Raw genomic sequence first — 16,357 nt, forward strand, 5'->3', positions numbered from 1 at the left:
TGTCTCCTTGGGCGTTGGGCAGGGAGGGGGCTTAGACCAACCCTTCCTATGATGGAGGAGAGGTCTGAGCTGCCAGCTCTGCCCCTTTCCTTCCCAGGAGCCCCGTTCCCAACCCAGAATCATTTTCAAATTCATCCTTCCAGTGGAGCAGGGCAGCGTCCCAGCAGATAAAATGCCTATCTCCTCTCGCGGCCAGGTCAGTGGCCCACTGGGCTCTTTTGGGGCAACATGTCCCTAACTCTGGCCTGTGGACTATCCCTCTGCCCGGGGGCATGGCCCTGCCTTGTGACTTGATCCGAACCTGCACGCAGAGCCCCGTCCCCTCAGCAGGCAGCGGGGACAGGCCCTGGCGGGGGATGCTTGTTGCCAGGTGGGTATCAGCGGGGGCCCCAGGGCACAGGGGGCTGGGATTGGACAGGCTGGAACTGGGAGAAGCCCCCTAGGAGTGAGATGGATAAGGCAGTGCCATTGGCTGTCTGTGGGGAGCAGGGCTGCCCGGCACCTGGCACTCGCCTGGGGTGCTCACACCAGCAGCACCCGCCATGTCTCAGCTGCGCTCTCATGACGGGCACTGGCCTGCAGCGCCTCCTTATGGCCCCAGGCTGCTGTGGCAACTGCCAAGCGAGCAGCCTCTGCCTCCCGTCCCGCTGCCCCAGGCCCCAGCCCAGCGTGGCAGAGACTCAAGGTGAGGGGGAGCCCCAACACCAGCCCCACAGCCACTGCCGCTGGCTTCCCAATCAGCCCAGCACCCCCCCAGCCCAGCTTGCGAGGACTCAGGTGCTCCAACACTGGAGCAACAGCCTTGTGCCCCATCTACGATTCTGCTGCTCGTCAGACATCTTGCTTTTACATCCAGTATTTACCAGAGATCACTGTCCCCAAAGCTGCTCACTTAGGGAGCAGATGCTCAGGACCCACTTGTCAAATCTTCATCCCTTATTCCGTTCCTATTGTTGAACTACCCAAAAGGTCTGGAAAGCAAAAAGTGAGGAGGAGTGACTTAGCTCACAGCCTGCTGCAGGGCGCCAGACTCTCACGGCAGCCAGATCAGACCCTCAGGAGAGGCCTCAGGCTACAGGGCTTTATCTATCTGATGTTCTTGAAAGGCACTAGCCCATGATGAGGACTGGCTAACCTCGGTGAGATCTCACAGCTGCTGTATGGCTTGTGCTTTCTCAAGGCTGGGATTTAGGCAAAGCTTCAGGCCAGGGCATGTTTTTAAGGTTGACTTATCAGTGTAGGCAGCGCACACTCCCCCTGTGGAATTCGTTTCCAGGGGGTGTTGTGAAGGCCAAAACTATAACAGGGTTCAAAAAAGAACTAGATAAGTTCACGGAGGACAGGTCCATCAATGGCTATTAGCCAAGATGGACAGGGAGGCAACCCCATGCTCTGGGTGTCCCTAACCCTCTCACTGCCAGAAGCAACAGGGGATGGATCACTCACTGATTGCCCTGCTCTGTTCATTCCCTCTGAATGGCCACTGTTGGAAAACAGGATACTGAACTAGATGGACCATTGGTCTGACCCGATACGGCTATTCACATGTGCTTATGCTAAGACTCTTAGCCCCTTCAGCCTTCGTAGACACAGGCAATGCAACAGTTTAAGAATAAGGCATTTGAGATGATGTTGGTCCAAAATTAAGCTTCATTATTTTCACCTGAGCCAGTTACTACTCAGTATTTATTACTGTTATCAGATGAATAGAATGGGCTCTCCTTCTACCTGCCTCCCTCCAGGCGACAGACTGGATTGAAACATGTTATTCTAAAAAAGACTAATGCAAATTGTAACCTGGCAGTACACTGAGAATGTTATGTTTCCCTTTAAAGATACAGCCCCTTGTAATAGTGAAGTTACTATATAAAAAGCTACACAACATCATTAACAGATGGACTTGAAGACAGATTTCCATTATTAAAATAGATTTTTTCAGCAGAGTAGTCACTCTGGTGCATCATATTCATTTCTTCTACCACACAAAGACCCTGCAGCCCATAGCTCTTACAGTCTTGTCAGATTTTGGAAGCCGTCATAGGTGAACGGAGGGAGGATTGGTAAACATGAGGCACTTTTGGACAGGCAGGCAATATGGTTGACTTCACATACACTCGAGTCCTGCTCACTGCTGAAAAAGACGCCATCAGGTGAGTGTATGGACGGGTCTATGTCATAATAATTGTACGGTCTCAGGAAAATGCTGACTCCATTTCCCACCGTCACAGTGTTGGGAATATCCTCGGCATGTGGGATGTGAAGGAAACCAGTTGTTATCCAGGCAACCAAGTCCTGGGGAAGGGAGACAGTGTCACATAATTTGGTTATTTCAGGAGAACATCCCTTGGGGAGCACATACTGTCCGAGGACAGAACCTGCGAATGCCACCTGCCGGGCTCCCTCTTTAGGAGAGCGGCTTGGGCAATGGAAACATTTTCCTGAAATTTTTTCCCCATTTGTTGGGATTTCAGATTTTTCAGACTCTCCTGACCAGCTCTGCTCATTCACTCTACACACGACTCAGTCGCAGGGCCTTCACAAGGGCAAAGAATTAACAGGTGCCAACTCGGAAGAGGGGAAACATGGAGTGCAGTGAGTTATTTCTCCTTCCCCAAGATTTTACTTTTGTCCCACAGAAACCAAGAGTCCTGTTAGCAATGTCTGTCTGAGCCCTGAGCAAAAGAACGGGGCTTGTCTGCGTGGGTCCTGGGCTGTGGATAGCTCTAAGACTGAGCATAATACTCGGCACACTGTAATATATGGCCCCAGCACAAAGAGAACCCAACTCACCTCGTTTACAATGGTCTCATTGTTTATGAAGTCAGCAAAGGCCACGGTGGGCGTCCAGGGGTCGTTCTGGTTGTAGATGCTGCTACTGGTTGGTTCCTCCTCTTTTCGTTTGGTGACAGCCAGTTTGTACCTAACGAGAGGAGAGAAAGAAGGCAGCCACACAGGACAGGGACATTTAAAACCAGATTGAGAGAAATATACTACAGGAAACACTCTGCCCTGACCCCACCTGGCAGGGTGGACGGGGCATGGGCAACATAATGTAATGGGTCTTTTCCATCTCAAGCTTCTATGATCCTAATGTATACCTCACAAAACTATTACCACAACATTCAGCCCAGCCGTCCGGATCTACTAAGGAAACACCAGAGACTGGTATAGCAGGGTGCCAGTGAGGTGCATCAGCAGAAGGGGAATAGGTGTGACCTGGACGGACTGGAATAGCGGGTACTGCAGGTCATGACTGAGATGCACTGACTGAGCTGTGACCAAAGGGTGAGGCAGGACTGGGAAAACAGAGGGGGCTTCAGGCCACAGTTAAGGTGCACTGGAAGAAGTGAGTGGCAGCAGGGTACAAAATGAACCAATGAAGTAGAGAATTCAATCAAGGTTGCAACAGAGGTTTGGCTTTAAACTCCAAGGAGTGGGCAAACAGCTGATAAACGTAGCCTTAGTTATGCCCTATGTCATGGAATTAGAGACCTCGGTGACATTTGCTGCTTCAGCCCCAGGGGCTGCAGGACTCTGGAGTTGACAGCCAGTGACAGACTCCTGAGGGGGCCCTCCTCAGGGTTCCAGTGACCGTGCAGGAGGTGGGGGGTGTCCTGTTTTCTCTTTAGGAAATATGGTCACCCTGCATTTTTCCCAGCCGCTGTGGGTGGAGGGGGAACCCCACAGCTCCCAGCCACCACGGTGGTGGGGGAAACCAGGGAGCTGCAGCAGCAAAAGTCATAGATAGGTCATGGCTTCTGTGAATTTTTGTTTATTGCCCGTGACCTGTCCATGACTTTTACTAAAAATAACCATGACAAAATTGAAGCCTTAGGCATAACTCCCAGTGATTGGTAAGAGGCAACGTGATACCCTTTCATTAGAGCGTACAAGAGCCTTTGCCCACGTCCATTCTATGGGTACCTGAACCATGCAGCCACTGGACACCTAGACACCCACAGGTGACTTATGCATCATCATAAACTATGTGGTAACATCTAGATGAAAGCTGCCTACCTCCCCCAGCTGATAGCTCGCTCCATCAAACTGGCTTCTGGCAGATGTTCCCCGGTGAAGCTAACAATCTGGATCCTGTAGCCACGCTGGTGGCCCCACTTATTTTCACTGTTGGCTGCAAAATAGATGTATCTGGGCATGTTTGAATGGAGCCGGAACGCAGCCTTGTCCTCGGTGTCCAGGACTGCTTTGGTGAGCCGTGGGCGCTGTATCTGGTGCTTTGGACTCCAAGGAGCCTGCACAGACTCGAATGCCATGTCATGGGCCACCAGAGTATTATTCACCCCTAAAAGACAAAGAAAAACACCACTGAGAAATCACTTCCTGTACTTCCTAGACAGCATATTCATTCTCACCATCACCCCGTCCCAGAGACTCTGAACAACGTGGGTTCTGCATGGGGCCCATCCATGTCTGCAGCTCTATGCCCAACAAGCAGTCTAACGCCAAACGAGCGGCTAAGTCCTTCCCAGCAACGACTGCAGTTGTGATGAGTGGCTGAGATGCAATGAGATGTGACCAACCCCATCATCTGGCTCCCATAATCACCTAAGGTGAAACTCACCCTGTGCAGAGGGTTAAGTGGAGCCTAAGAGGTGCATTACCCTTGTGCTAGCCCCTGCACTCTCCCCAGTTGACAGCGCAGCTACTGTAATTAACAAATGTTACATATACAATAGATCAGTGGTTTTCAACCTTTTTTCATTTGCAGACCCCTAAACAATTTCCAATGGAGGTGCAGACCCCATAGTCTGTGGACCTCCAGGTGTCCGCACACCACAGGTTGAAAACCACTGCGATAGAGCAAGTAGAATATTTCTGCTTATGATTTTGCAGCTTCCTAGAAGAGAAGGTGAACTTGCAAAGTGACAGGGGGAGTGAGCAGCACCTCTCAAGAACGGGGCGATTCCATGTAATTCAGGGCCTTGCAGGGAATGAGTCTGAGCAGTAAGGGTCGGGGAGGGCGGCTTTTGTCAGATGTGAATTCCAGGGATTTATAGAGGCATTATGATATTTGCTATTGTATTATCTGTCCCTTTCCTAATGGGTCTAACCTTCTGTTCACTTTTTTGACTTTTGCTGCACATTGAGCAAATGTTTTCAGGGAACTATCAACGATGACTCCAAGATCTCTTTCTTGAGCGGTAACAGCTAATTTAGACCCCGTCATTTTATATGTATAGCTGGGATCATATTTTCCAATGTCCATTATTTTGCACTTACCAGCATTGAATTTCATCTGCCATTTTGTTGCCCAGTTGCCTAGTTTTGTGAGATCCCTTTGTAACTCTTCCCAGTCAGCTTTGGACTTAACTATCTTGAGTAATTTTGTATTGTCTGCAAATTTTGCCACCTCACTGTTCACCCTATTTTTCCAGATAAGTTATGAATATGTTGAACAGCACAAGTCCCAGTACAGATCCCTGGGGGACACCCCTATTTACCTCTCTCCATTCTGAAAACTGACCATTTATTCCTACCCTTTGTTTCCTATCTTTTAACCAGTTACCAATCCATGAGAGGATCTTCCCTCTTATCCCATGACTGCTTACTTTACTTAAGAGCCTTTGGTGAGTGACCTTATCAAAGGCTTTCTGAAAATCTAAGTACACTATACACTATGTCCACATGCTTGTTGACTCTCTCAAAGAATTCTAATAGATTGGTGAGGCCTGATTTCCCTTTACAAAAGCCGTATTGACTCTTCCCCAACAAATCACGTTCATCTGATAATTCTGTTCTTTACTATAATTTCAAACAATGTTCTGGTATTGCAGTTAAGCCACCACCCTGTAATTGCCAGGATTGCCTCGGAAGCCTTTTTTAAAGTAGGCATTACGTTAGTTGCCCTCCAGTCATCTGGTCCAGAGGCTGATTTGAGCAATAGGTTACATACCAGTTAGTAGTTCCACAATTTCATACTGGAGTTCCTCCAGAGCTCTTGGGTGAATACCATCTGGTCCTGGTGACTTAATAGTGTTTAATTTATCAATTTGCTCAACATCCATCTCTATTGACACCTCAGTTTGGAACAGTTCCTCAGCTTTGTCACCTAAAAAGAATGGCTCAGGTGTGGCGTTCTCCTCCACAACTAGAGCCCTGCATATCCATGGATATCCGCTTTATATCTGCAGATATCCGCATCCACAGACCATTTTTGCAGATTGGACACAGATACAGATTTTGTATCTGCACAGGGCTCTACCCATATCCTTTGCAGTGAAGACTCTGCAAAGCATTCATTTAGCTTTTCTGCAATGGTTTATCTTCCTTGAGTTCTCCTTTTGCACCTCACTCATTCAGTGGCCCCATGGACTGTTTGGCATGGTTCCTGCTTCTGATGTACTGTAAAAAAAATTAAGTAAAAGTGGCTTATTCCACTACTAGGAGACCTCCATATCTCAGTGAACTTCCAAAAAAATGTATAGGCCAACACACAGGCTTTAGGACTAGCAGATGTTTGGACTGCAAGCGGAGTTCTTGGCCCGAACTCAACAGAAAAAACTGGGAATCATGTCATATTCCAGGACGATACTGGCTCACAAACTGCCATTTCTAGCACTGTAGTGCCTGCTTCTTCCACAACTACTGGACTTTATAGCAAAGCATGATCAAGATCTCAAAGAGCATATTGTCAAAGCTGATCGGTCACATTCTTATGGCAAACTCATATCAGTTCATACTTCACAATGCTTTCAGAAAATCTCACCTCTACATTTTTGACCAGCAAAGGGGAGGGGAGGGGAGGAGGTGAACCTCAGGTTTTGATGTCAGTACACGAAAATGGTGGCCTTACTGCTCTTGTTCAACCATGCACAGAGAGAAGGAAATTGAGAGGTGCAGCTCTTCACCTTCAAATGTGAATTCGAATACTGCCATTCTTCATGAGCTGTGACCACACAGACTGCAAGGCAGGGGTGCTACCTACAATGCAGAAATGCATCAACTACCAGCTGAAGTGGTCAAAGAGTTCCAGCAAGGAGACTGTGTGGTCAAGAGATCATGTCAAAAGTTCAACCAAGTGGACCCTGATCAGAGCCAGGAGTGGCTTACTGGGGTAGGGAAGAAAGGACTGTAGGCATCACCAAGACTTGCTCAGTCCTCAGCAGATGGGCCTTGTCTTACAACCTGAGAGCCCATATCACAGCAGACAGCAGAACCATGATCCATGTTGGCTTGGATGGCAACTTGTTCAAGAAAGGCAAGGAAGCAACGTGACAATGAAGATGAGGATTCATTCTTACGAACACTTCAGAGGTTCGAGGTGTTCTCTGGGGATGAGCCACCAACTTCATTGCAAAATATCGCAACAAAAGATCTAGCTGCTGAAGCCATACAGGGCCCACGGCTGAATGCAAAGAGCCTAGGAAAAGTGCAACTGGACAGCTGTGTTGAGAAACAGCTGATGACACAAGAGAGGGATCCTGGTCACGTACATATTCATCATCCACTGCCAAAAAATAACGCTCCAACTTTTTCCAAGCTCTATGAGGTGGGGGAAGAAGTCAAAGGAAAGGCTTCAACTATGAAGATGGACAGAAATATTCTTCAGCAACTAATCACAGCCTATGAAGCCAGCAGGATTGTGAATTTGCAACAGATTTTGACACATGAGTTAATGCCAATCCCTTTGGCATTAGCACAGGCAAATGACAGTCTAAGAACAGGCACAAAAGCAATATTGGGTGATGTACTGACAGACGATGTCCACTGCCCACCAAAAGTTAACCCTGCTGGGAGGAGCTGTCTTGTGATAGATGCATAAGATTTGGTACAAGCCATAGGAAAGTCCTCCAGGGCCAAAACATTTGGAGACCTTGTAGACACATTTGTAAGAACAGGCCTGGAGCAGACTTTCACAGAATAGACATGCATTTGGCAGTTACTGCGAAGAATATATTAAGTGTTGTACAAGGCAAAAATGCTCAAGAAGTACTAGACCCATCTGAAGAAAGGTGGAAGGCAGATACGTGCCTCTCCCAAGTAACTGGATGAATTTCATTGCACTGACAGAAAATCAGGAGGCTCCTGCAATATTTTTATCTGAGTAACTAAAACTAGTCTAACAACAAATTCAGTGCATGGACAGGAGATTGGTAAGGGCCCGTGGGAATAAGATAATCGAGATGTTCACGAGAAGGAGTCCCAGGAACTTTCCAAACTCTGGGAGCCAGGAAAAGGTGGTTATAGTCTCTGGTTCTCAGTTTGAGTTGCTCTGGCTTCTTCTGCTTAGGCAAAGTGAGTTTACTTGAGGCTTTCCTTGAAAATAATTTCAGTCAGCTACAGGAGGTCTGGGCTTATCTGCCTCTACTTGCCCTCGGGAGGACAGAATGCCAGAAATCAAGCCCACAGCTCTATCCAGGTTGGATTATTTATTTGTATCTTTTTATTTTAGGAAAGAAACACATTGTCCTCCTCCAGTAATGCTGGGGTTGTTTGCTCCTCCCACGGACAGCAGCTTTTGTATAAAAATCATCCATGTGGCTTTTGTCACAATCAAAATAACGCCAAGAAAATCCCCATCAGCGCCCGGCAGCTGCAGCCCAGCAGGGTTAGTGCAGAGTGACTTGCAGTCTCACATCCCAGCCTGTGGGGGGGTGGCAGGTGCCGTCTGTGCCATACCCTTGCAAAGTGCATAGCGCAAGTTCAAGCAAGATGCAGCAGAGCTGCCTTTGTTATTCAGGGACAGGGCCGGCTCCAGGTACCAGCAAAGGAAGCAGGTGCTTGGGGCAGCCAATGGAAAGGGGCGGCACATCCGGGTCTTCGGCAGTGGGTCCCTCGGTCCCTCTCGGAGCGAAGGACTCGCTGCCGAATTGCCGCCAAAGAATGAAGCGGCGCGGTAGAGCTGCCGCCGAAGTGCCGCCAACCACGGCATTATCTTTTTTCCCCCCCCCCACTTCGCCGCTTGGGGCGGCAAAAAAGCTGGAGCCGGCCCTGTTCAGGGATCACAGCTGTCAGTTGGCCCTGAGAGACAGAATCCAAAGCTCGGGGTCAGAGGATGAGAGGAGGCAGAGATGCATGCTCGCAATACTGTGTGTCACAGGGATGGGGCAAAACACAGTCCTTTCCTTAACGTTGCTGCCAGAACACTGGCTGTGGTCAGTTGGACACAGAGAAGGCCTGTTACTGCAGAACATTCCCAGGTGGTTGAGTTGCTGGACTGATTGGGGGAGGCCTGGTGGGTCACCACCTTAGACCTGACCAAAGCTCCTGGCAAATTTCCACTCCTTTTGGCATCTTGGGAAGAAATGGCTCTTCCCCCATATGGGTCATCCTGTTTCTGAATCCTGCTCCTTGGATTACACAGTGCTGCCTGCAAGCCTGGACCTGGATCCTTCAGCATTGTGGCTAGCACGCTTATGCGTGCCAGCAAGTTAAAGAAGTATGGGCTGGATGAATGGACTATAAGGTGGATAGAAAGCTGGCTAGATCGTCGGGCTCAACGGGTAGTGATCAACGGCTCCATGTCTAGTTGGCAGTCAGTATCAAGAGGAGTGTCCCAAGGGTCGGTCCTGGGGCCGGTTTTGTTCAATATCTTCATTAATGATCTGGAGGATGGTGTGGACTGCACTCTCAGCAAGTTTGCAGATGACACTAAACTGGGAGGAGTGGTAGATACACTGGAGGGTAGGGATCGGATACAGAGGGACCTAGACAAATTAGAGGATTGGGCCAAAAGAAATCTGATGAGATTCAACAAGGACAAGTGCAGAGTCCTGCACTTAGGACGGAAGAATCCCATGCACTGCTACAGACTAGGGACCGAATGGCTAGGCAGCAGTTCTGCAGAAGAGGATCTAGAGGTTACAGTGAACGAGAAGCTGGATATGAGTCGACAGTGTGCCCTTGTTGCCAAGAAGGCTAACGGCATTTGGGGCTGTATAAGTAGGGGCATTGCCAGCATATCGAGGGATGTGATCATTCCCCTCTATTTGGCATTGGTGAGGCCTCATCTGGAGTACTGTGTCCAGTTTTGGGTCCCACACTACAAAATGGAGAAAGTCCAGCAGAGGGCAACAAAAATGATTAGGGGTCTGGAACACATGACTTATGAGGAGAGGCTGAGGGAACTGGGATTGTTTAGTCTGCAGAAGAGAAGAATGAGGGGGGATTTGATAGCTGCTTTCAACTACCTGAGGGGGGGTTCCAAAGAGGATGGATCTAGACTGTTCTCAGTGGTAGCAGATGACAGAACAAGGAGTAATGGTCTCAAGTTGCAGTGGGGGAGGTTTAGGTTGGATATTAGGAAACACTATTTCATTAGGAGGGTGGTGAAGCACTGGAATGGGTTACCTAGGGAGGTGGTGGAATCTCCTTCCTTAGAGGTTTTTAAGATCAGGCTTGACAAAGCCCTGGCTGGGATGATTTAGTTGGGAATTGGTCCTGCTTTGAGCAGGGGGTTGGACTAGATGACCTCCTGAGATCCCTTCCAACCCTGATATTCTATGATTCTAACTACTGCTCCAGGGATTTATCCCAGCTCCTGAGACCAGCCACCCCTAACGCCAGCCACCCCTCTGCATTGGTTGTTTTTTTTCTAGCTAGAGAAGATAAAGCCAGTGAAGAGCATTATTTACTTCCATCCTGAGGCTCTTCCCTTGCCTCCCCACACCTGCTTGGCCAGGCACCTGGTGAGTGACATTTGTTTGCATGAATCTTTCCTTATTAGAGACAGCAATGCTCTGGCTCACAAGGCTATTGCCCCTGGAGAAAGCCTATGGACCAAAACCCCATTAGGCAAGCAGCAGAGACGGCTTCTCACCAGGAGGGCACCAATCTTAAAAAGGTGATGTTTGGACTGAGGTACCAGACACTGGGCATGTGGATGAGCCTGGGCTGAGAAATGCAACAGAAATAATAATAATATGGAGCTATACCATCTCCTAGAACTGGAAGGGACCCTGAAAGGTCATAGAGTCCAGTCCCCTGCCTTCAGTAGCAGGACCAAGTACTGATTTTTGCCCCAGATCCCTAAGTGGCCCCCTCAAGGATTGAACTCACAACCCTGGGTTTAGTAGGCCAATGCTCAAACCACTGAGCTATCCCTCAAGACAGACTCCTAATGGAGAACCTCCCTCTCCCTGTTTCCCCACCAGAAATCTTATCATGCCATGTTGGACAAGGGCCATTTCTCTGTGAAAGGACAGTTGGCTCCCGCTTCCAATAGTATTTTAATTTGTCCAGTGGAATTTCCAGCTGGAGGGTTAGTGGTCCCCTGTTGACCCCAACAGCGACCAATGGAAGGACCTTGATGGAGTCTAGTGCAAGTCAGCATGGGTCATCACCCTGGGCACTGCGGCAGGAAGCAGCAGACCTGGATTCTGTCTTACTTCAGTTACTCTCTGAGCTTGGTATTCTTGTCCCCTCAGTTTCCCTGTTTAAGTGAGAACAATACGGTTGACCCAGCTCTGCGAAGCAATTCAAGAGCTAGGACTGAAGGTCTGATGTACGTGCGATGCATGCTCACTACGGCAGTTTGCACTAGAGCAGTGGTTCCCAAACTGGGGTTTGCGAACCCCTGGAGGTTTGCCAGAAAAATTTCACTAATGGCGGACAGAGGACCCCGGGCATTGGAGACAGCAGGTGGGACCCGGTTACAGGGCAGACAGCCCGAGCCCCAGGGAGAGCGGGGCCGGGCAGTTGGGGCTGGCAGCCCGAGTCCCGGCGGTCAGCGGGGGAGCCGGCAGCCCGAACCCCAGCCCGAGCCCCAGGAAGAGCGGGGGCCGGGTAGCTGGGGCATCCATCACACTGAGGAAATTTAAACTTAAATCCCTGAAAATACTCATTTTTAGGAGGGGGTTCGCGAGATTTCACAATTTAGTGAAAGGGGTTCGCGGGCTGTTAAAGTTTGGGAACCACTGCACTAGAGTATTTCCCATCTGCCGCTTCTTGTCAGTCACTCTCCTCATCTCCCCACCGCCAGGAGCTCTCTGCCTTTCTGTCCCTGTCGAGTGGCTGGAATTCAGCAGGCTGGCTTTTCTCTGCAGAACCCCAAAACTCCAGTTCGTTTGGCGCTGGGAAGGGTGCAGGGGCTGCTGGTACCAGAATTCAGGCCAGAGCCTATTGCTGAAAGCAGCTGGTAGGGCAGACTTCTAACCTATTCATCTGATGGACATCTGCAAGTCACGTGCAGAGCATAGACAGACAAGGGTGTATGATGCAGGCCTCTTAAACAACCCGCCCCAGACCCACCATGCCTGAGCTTGCTACGGCTGCTTCAACCCTCGGCAAAATCCCAGAGGGCTTGTGAGAAATGGGTGAAACGTAAGAGGCTATTTAAAATCGGTTTGTGCATGTCCGGTGCCTCTCCCCGAGCCTGGGAGCTGCACACAGCAGCCTCAGCGCTAGAAGGTGAGCACCAATGTTCCAGCCCAGGGAGTCGGGTGAGGTTCCTGTGACTGCTAGAAACGGATCTGCCAGCATCTCGTCTCCTGTATGATTTACATTGGTTGGGTGCTCTAATGCTGCTCTCTGCTGGCTGAGCGTTGTGCTGCCAGGCTGAACCAGACAGTCGGCCAGTTACACTCATGCCACTGCCAAAGCTTATGCTCAAATACATTTGTTAGTCTCTAAGGTGCCACAAGTAATTCCTGTTCTTCATGCCACTGCCCTGACTTCAGCGAGTCAGCCACAGGTACCCGAGAGCAGAACGCAGGCTGCTGTATCCGAGGTGCCCGCATCCCTCTCCCAGCGTTCGGGGATGGTGGGTAGTACAGGTACAGGTGCCTGGGGGAGGGAGCTGCACAGCCTGTTAACATGGGAGAGGGGTCTTGTAACTGCAGACAAAGATCTGAGCACTGTCTTTCAGCACTCCCGGGGGCGGAGGGGAGGAATGGCCTGAGCTACCGGGGGCAGCCCCTGGGCAAGAGGAGAATTCTAATGGTGACCCAGTAGCTGTTGGGCTCTGTACCCACTAAGGCTCTGGGACTAGCTTGAACCTGCCGTTAAGATTCTTCACATAAAAACCTCTTGGGTTCCCATGCACGCTCCTGGCTGGAACACACAGTGGACGAGGGTCCAGGAACGTGACCTCCCATTTCATCCAGAAAGGGAGGGGTTGTTGCCTTTATACCTGTGTCCACCCACCCCACGTTCAGTCTCGGGCTGTGCAACTTTTCCGGCAGCCCACGGGACTGACCTCGCTCGCTGGCAGCCCACGGTGTCGATCCACACCCTACAGCGTCTTTCACGGGGGGGTTGGCACTTTGGCCAGATATGTTCAAAAGGCCCAGTGGAGACTAGAGCTAAAGAGAAGATCAGAATGAGAGATTTTACTCTGGAGAAAGGAGGAGGGTAGATGAGACACCTCCGCTACAAACAAATATTATAACTTCTCTCACACACACACACCATTCCTGTCTTCCCTTTCCTAACACTACTCTTGGGATAGCCTAGGATTGGAACGTGGGCCTGGGCACTGTGTTTTCCCTCTTTGTGTTATGTTTGACACAGAGGGATGATTAGAAACAGAGAGTTCTGCATTACCAGCCCTAAGACAGAAAGGAAACAAAAGAGCCGCAGCTGGGAGATAAAGACACCTGGGTCTTATCCAAATGAGTCCCAAGCAGGCGATTTTGGTTACCTACATTTTAGGGGATAAACAGCCTTTCCCTGTAACCCTTCAGCCTACGTGGCCAATTCCCCCAAGCAGGAGGAGTTACAGAGAGCGGAGAGCAGACATCTCCATCGAGGAAGCTAATACACAAACAGCAGTAATGAGACCAGAGCAATTCTGGGATGTCCCTTATTGATTTACAACTGAAACATGCTCAGTGGTTGTCTTTAGAACTCTTCACTGTTGATCAGGTTTCAGATTTTGACGAATAGAGATTCCTTAACTTAATTTCCTTCAACCGTGGAAATCTGTAAAATAACCAGTATTCCCCAGCCTTGCCTTTGCTTTTCATGCCAGCTCAGGGCTCCATTCTCTCACTTTGCTATGAATCAGAGCGGTTACCCAGCAGCCTCCCAGCTATTAAGGAGTCTGACCAGCAGCAAAGCAAGTTAACACTTCCTCACCATAACCAGAGTGAGGACACAAAAGGGGGCAGAGATAGAGAAACACTATTGATGGGGGACACGCCAGGCAGGTCCCTCTGATACCAGAGAGAGGAGAAAAGCAGCACTCCCGCATCCAAGAGAAACCTTATTTTGCAAATCTAAATGTACCTGGGAGGTGCTGAGAAACTAAAAGGATGGGCACAAAATTAGAAAGAAAAGTTACACAGAAACCTACCTCCAACGTCCAAGTCCACTTTATAATTGATGGAATGGGTGTGTACCGTCCCCAGGGTGTGATCCCCAACCCTATTGCCATAGTCCAGACCGTCACCATACAGAAAGGACGAAGTCATGTAGCCTGTGGCTTGGACTTTGGCCTCGATCGCTCCGTTCTGGTAGAAGATGAAGTCCCAGACGTAGTCATAGTTGCCCAGAGTGGCAACTGACCGAAGGACCAGAGCAGAGTTGGTCAGACCCCCGTAGTACAGGGACTGCAAGTTGGAGTAATGGCGCCTCAGAGGAGACCCAGTGTTCTGCTCAAAAATGCAGATGGAGTTTTTATGCTTTTCTGGTGTCTCTGTTTCAACTAAGTAGTGTGTGTCTACGTAGGTGGCTGAATAGGGGCAATCAACCCCCTGGACTAACGAGTATGTTAATCTCCCGATGCCAAAGCTCCCATCCATGTACCTGGTTGACATCCCTCCAGGACAGTTGGACCCATAGACAGATGTAGCATCCTGGACACTGATTTCATAGACAATCCTCTCCCCCTTAAATCTGATGTCAAAGAGACGCATCCCCGTGTTCACGTTCACCCCAAAGGCAAAGCTCCAGGCCTGGGAGACGACTTGGTTGTTTCGGACACTGTAGCGGGGCCCATGCGGCTCGTACTGCAGAGGGAATGGAGCCCTGGGGGCTGCTCGGGGCTTCATGGAAGAGAATCCCCCGTCGGGTGGGGCTCTCGTAACTGGGTCCACTTTGACACGGCCCTGCTTGAACTCGCTCTCCAGCTGCACCAAGTCCCCGTAGTACTGGCCGTTATAGAACACTTTTCTCACCCGCCACTGGGAGACGTCCAGGCTGCTGTGATCAACCAGCACCTCCAGCCCCACCGGGTGCAGGAAGTAGCCGCTCACGTTGTGGAACAGAGCATACCAGGTGTTGCGGTCTCCGGACTGGAACCCCCGGGGGGCTGAGGTTAGTGATACAAAATTGGTCCCATCATAATTAAATACTTGACGCAGGAAGGTAGGGGCTGTTGAGAACGCCTTCTTCCGTAAGAAGATTTCAATCTGCTCATACTCCTTACCCAGCACTGGTCTGCGGTGATACGGCAGCTTCCCTCCGTACTTCTGCACCGTGATGTCCTGGTGAGTTGTTGGCTTGGGCAGGGGACCCACCACGTACTCCGTGACATTCGGATCTGGTTGGTTTCCAAAATACACCACAGCCAGCGCCTGCCGGGGGGGTCGCCTGCCCCCACGATCCAAGAACCCCAGCACCTCTGCCTTGGTGGGGAGCTGCACATCGATGTAGTAAATGCAGTTATCGGAGGGGTTTGCATTATAGGCGTCTACCAATGGCACCCCAAGGCTGCGCTGCAGGTACCTCACCACTTGCCCCATTTCTTCCGGCGTCAGATCAGCGAAGACCAGGCTCTGATCACTGTGCTTTCCCCCCTGGCTGCTCAGGCTCTGCGGCTCACAGCTGGCTGGTTTCACTCCTCTCGTCAGCAACACACAAACCAAAGCGAAGATTGTGGCTAGCGCCAGAACCAGGAGGATGACGACAGTTTTCAGGTTCATGTTGCTGCAGCCACGAAGGCAGAGGAGACTGTGAGGCTTCAGGAGCCACTTCCAGAGTGGTGTTCCCAGCTACAGGCAGCCTGTTTAAGCTGCAGCTGAATGGGTTAAGTACAGGAAACATGAGATGTGGAGGCGAGGTGGGAGGAGGAGATATGAAGTTTGTGGGGATCAGAAAGGGCAGGTCTTCACTATCAGCCCGTCCAGCACGCTCTGTGTTACAGCGTAACTGATATACAGACGACCAGTTACAGAACAGGCGCCATTACTTGTTTGTTCAGACCAACTTCCAGAGGCTGCCTGTAAAAGTTGTGATCTAAGCACTCAGCATCAGTAGGGGGGTGAAACCAAATCTTCAAAAGGCTGGAGATTTTTTGCTCTAGTGCAGAATTTCATCCCTTCCCGACTCACTGAACTTGGACTGCTCCTGGGGCTCCGTTCTCGTGAACTCTCTACACTGCTGCTAGGTTCTGGTTCTCAGTCTGATTTGCTCTTGCATTTCCTTGGTAAGCAGGGTGGTTGTATTGTTATCTCTG

General features: G+C 50.1%; 1 protein-coding gene across 1 annotated transcript; it reads right to left on the bottom strand.

The window, feature by feature from the left end:
- Positions 1-1,634: 1,634 nt before the first annotated feature.
- Positions 1,635-15,978, bottom strand: AOC2 (amine oxidase copper containing 2). Its single transcript, XM_065422798.1, has 4 exons — positions 14,255-15,978; positions 4,018-4,303; positions 2,791-2,920; positions 1,635-2,292 (listed from the first exon to the last, which is right to left on the bottom strand). Exons 1-4 carry the CDS (start codon positions 15,822-15,824, stop codon positions 2,008-2,010), a joined length of 2,271 nt encoding a protein of 756 aa, XP_065278870.1. The 5' UTR covers positions 15,825-15,978; the 3' UTR covers positions 1,635-2,007.
- Positions 15,979-16,357: the final 379 nt, after the last annotated feature.

Source organism: Emys orbicularis, chromosome 25 (genome assembly GCF_028017835.1).
Source record: "Emys orbicularis isolate rEmyOrb1 chromosome 25, rEmyOrb1.hap1, whole genome shotgun sequence".
NCBI lineage: Eukaryota > Metazoa > Chordata > Testudines > Emydidae > Emys > Emys orbicularis.

Coding starts and splice junctions, on each gene's coding strand:
- AOC2 (XM_065422798.1), bottom strand. CDS start 15,824: ATGAACCTGAAAACTGTCGTCATCCTCCTGGTTCTGGCGCTAGCCACA. Junction 4,304..14,254: donor AGTGGACTTGGACGTTGGAG/GTAGGTTTCTGT, acceptor TTTGTCTTTTAG/GGGTGAATAATACTCTGGTG. Junction 2,921..4,017: donor CGAGCTATCAGCTGGGGGAG/GTAGGCAGCTTT, acceptor TCCTCTCGTTAG/GTACAAACTGGCTGTCACCA.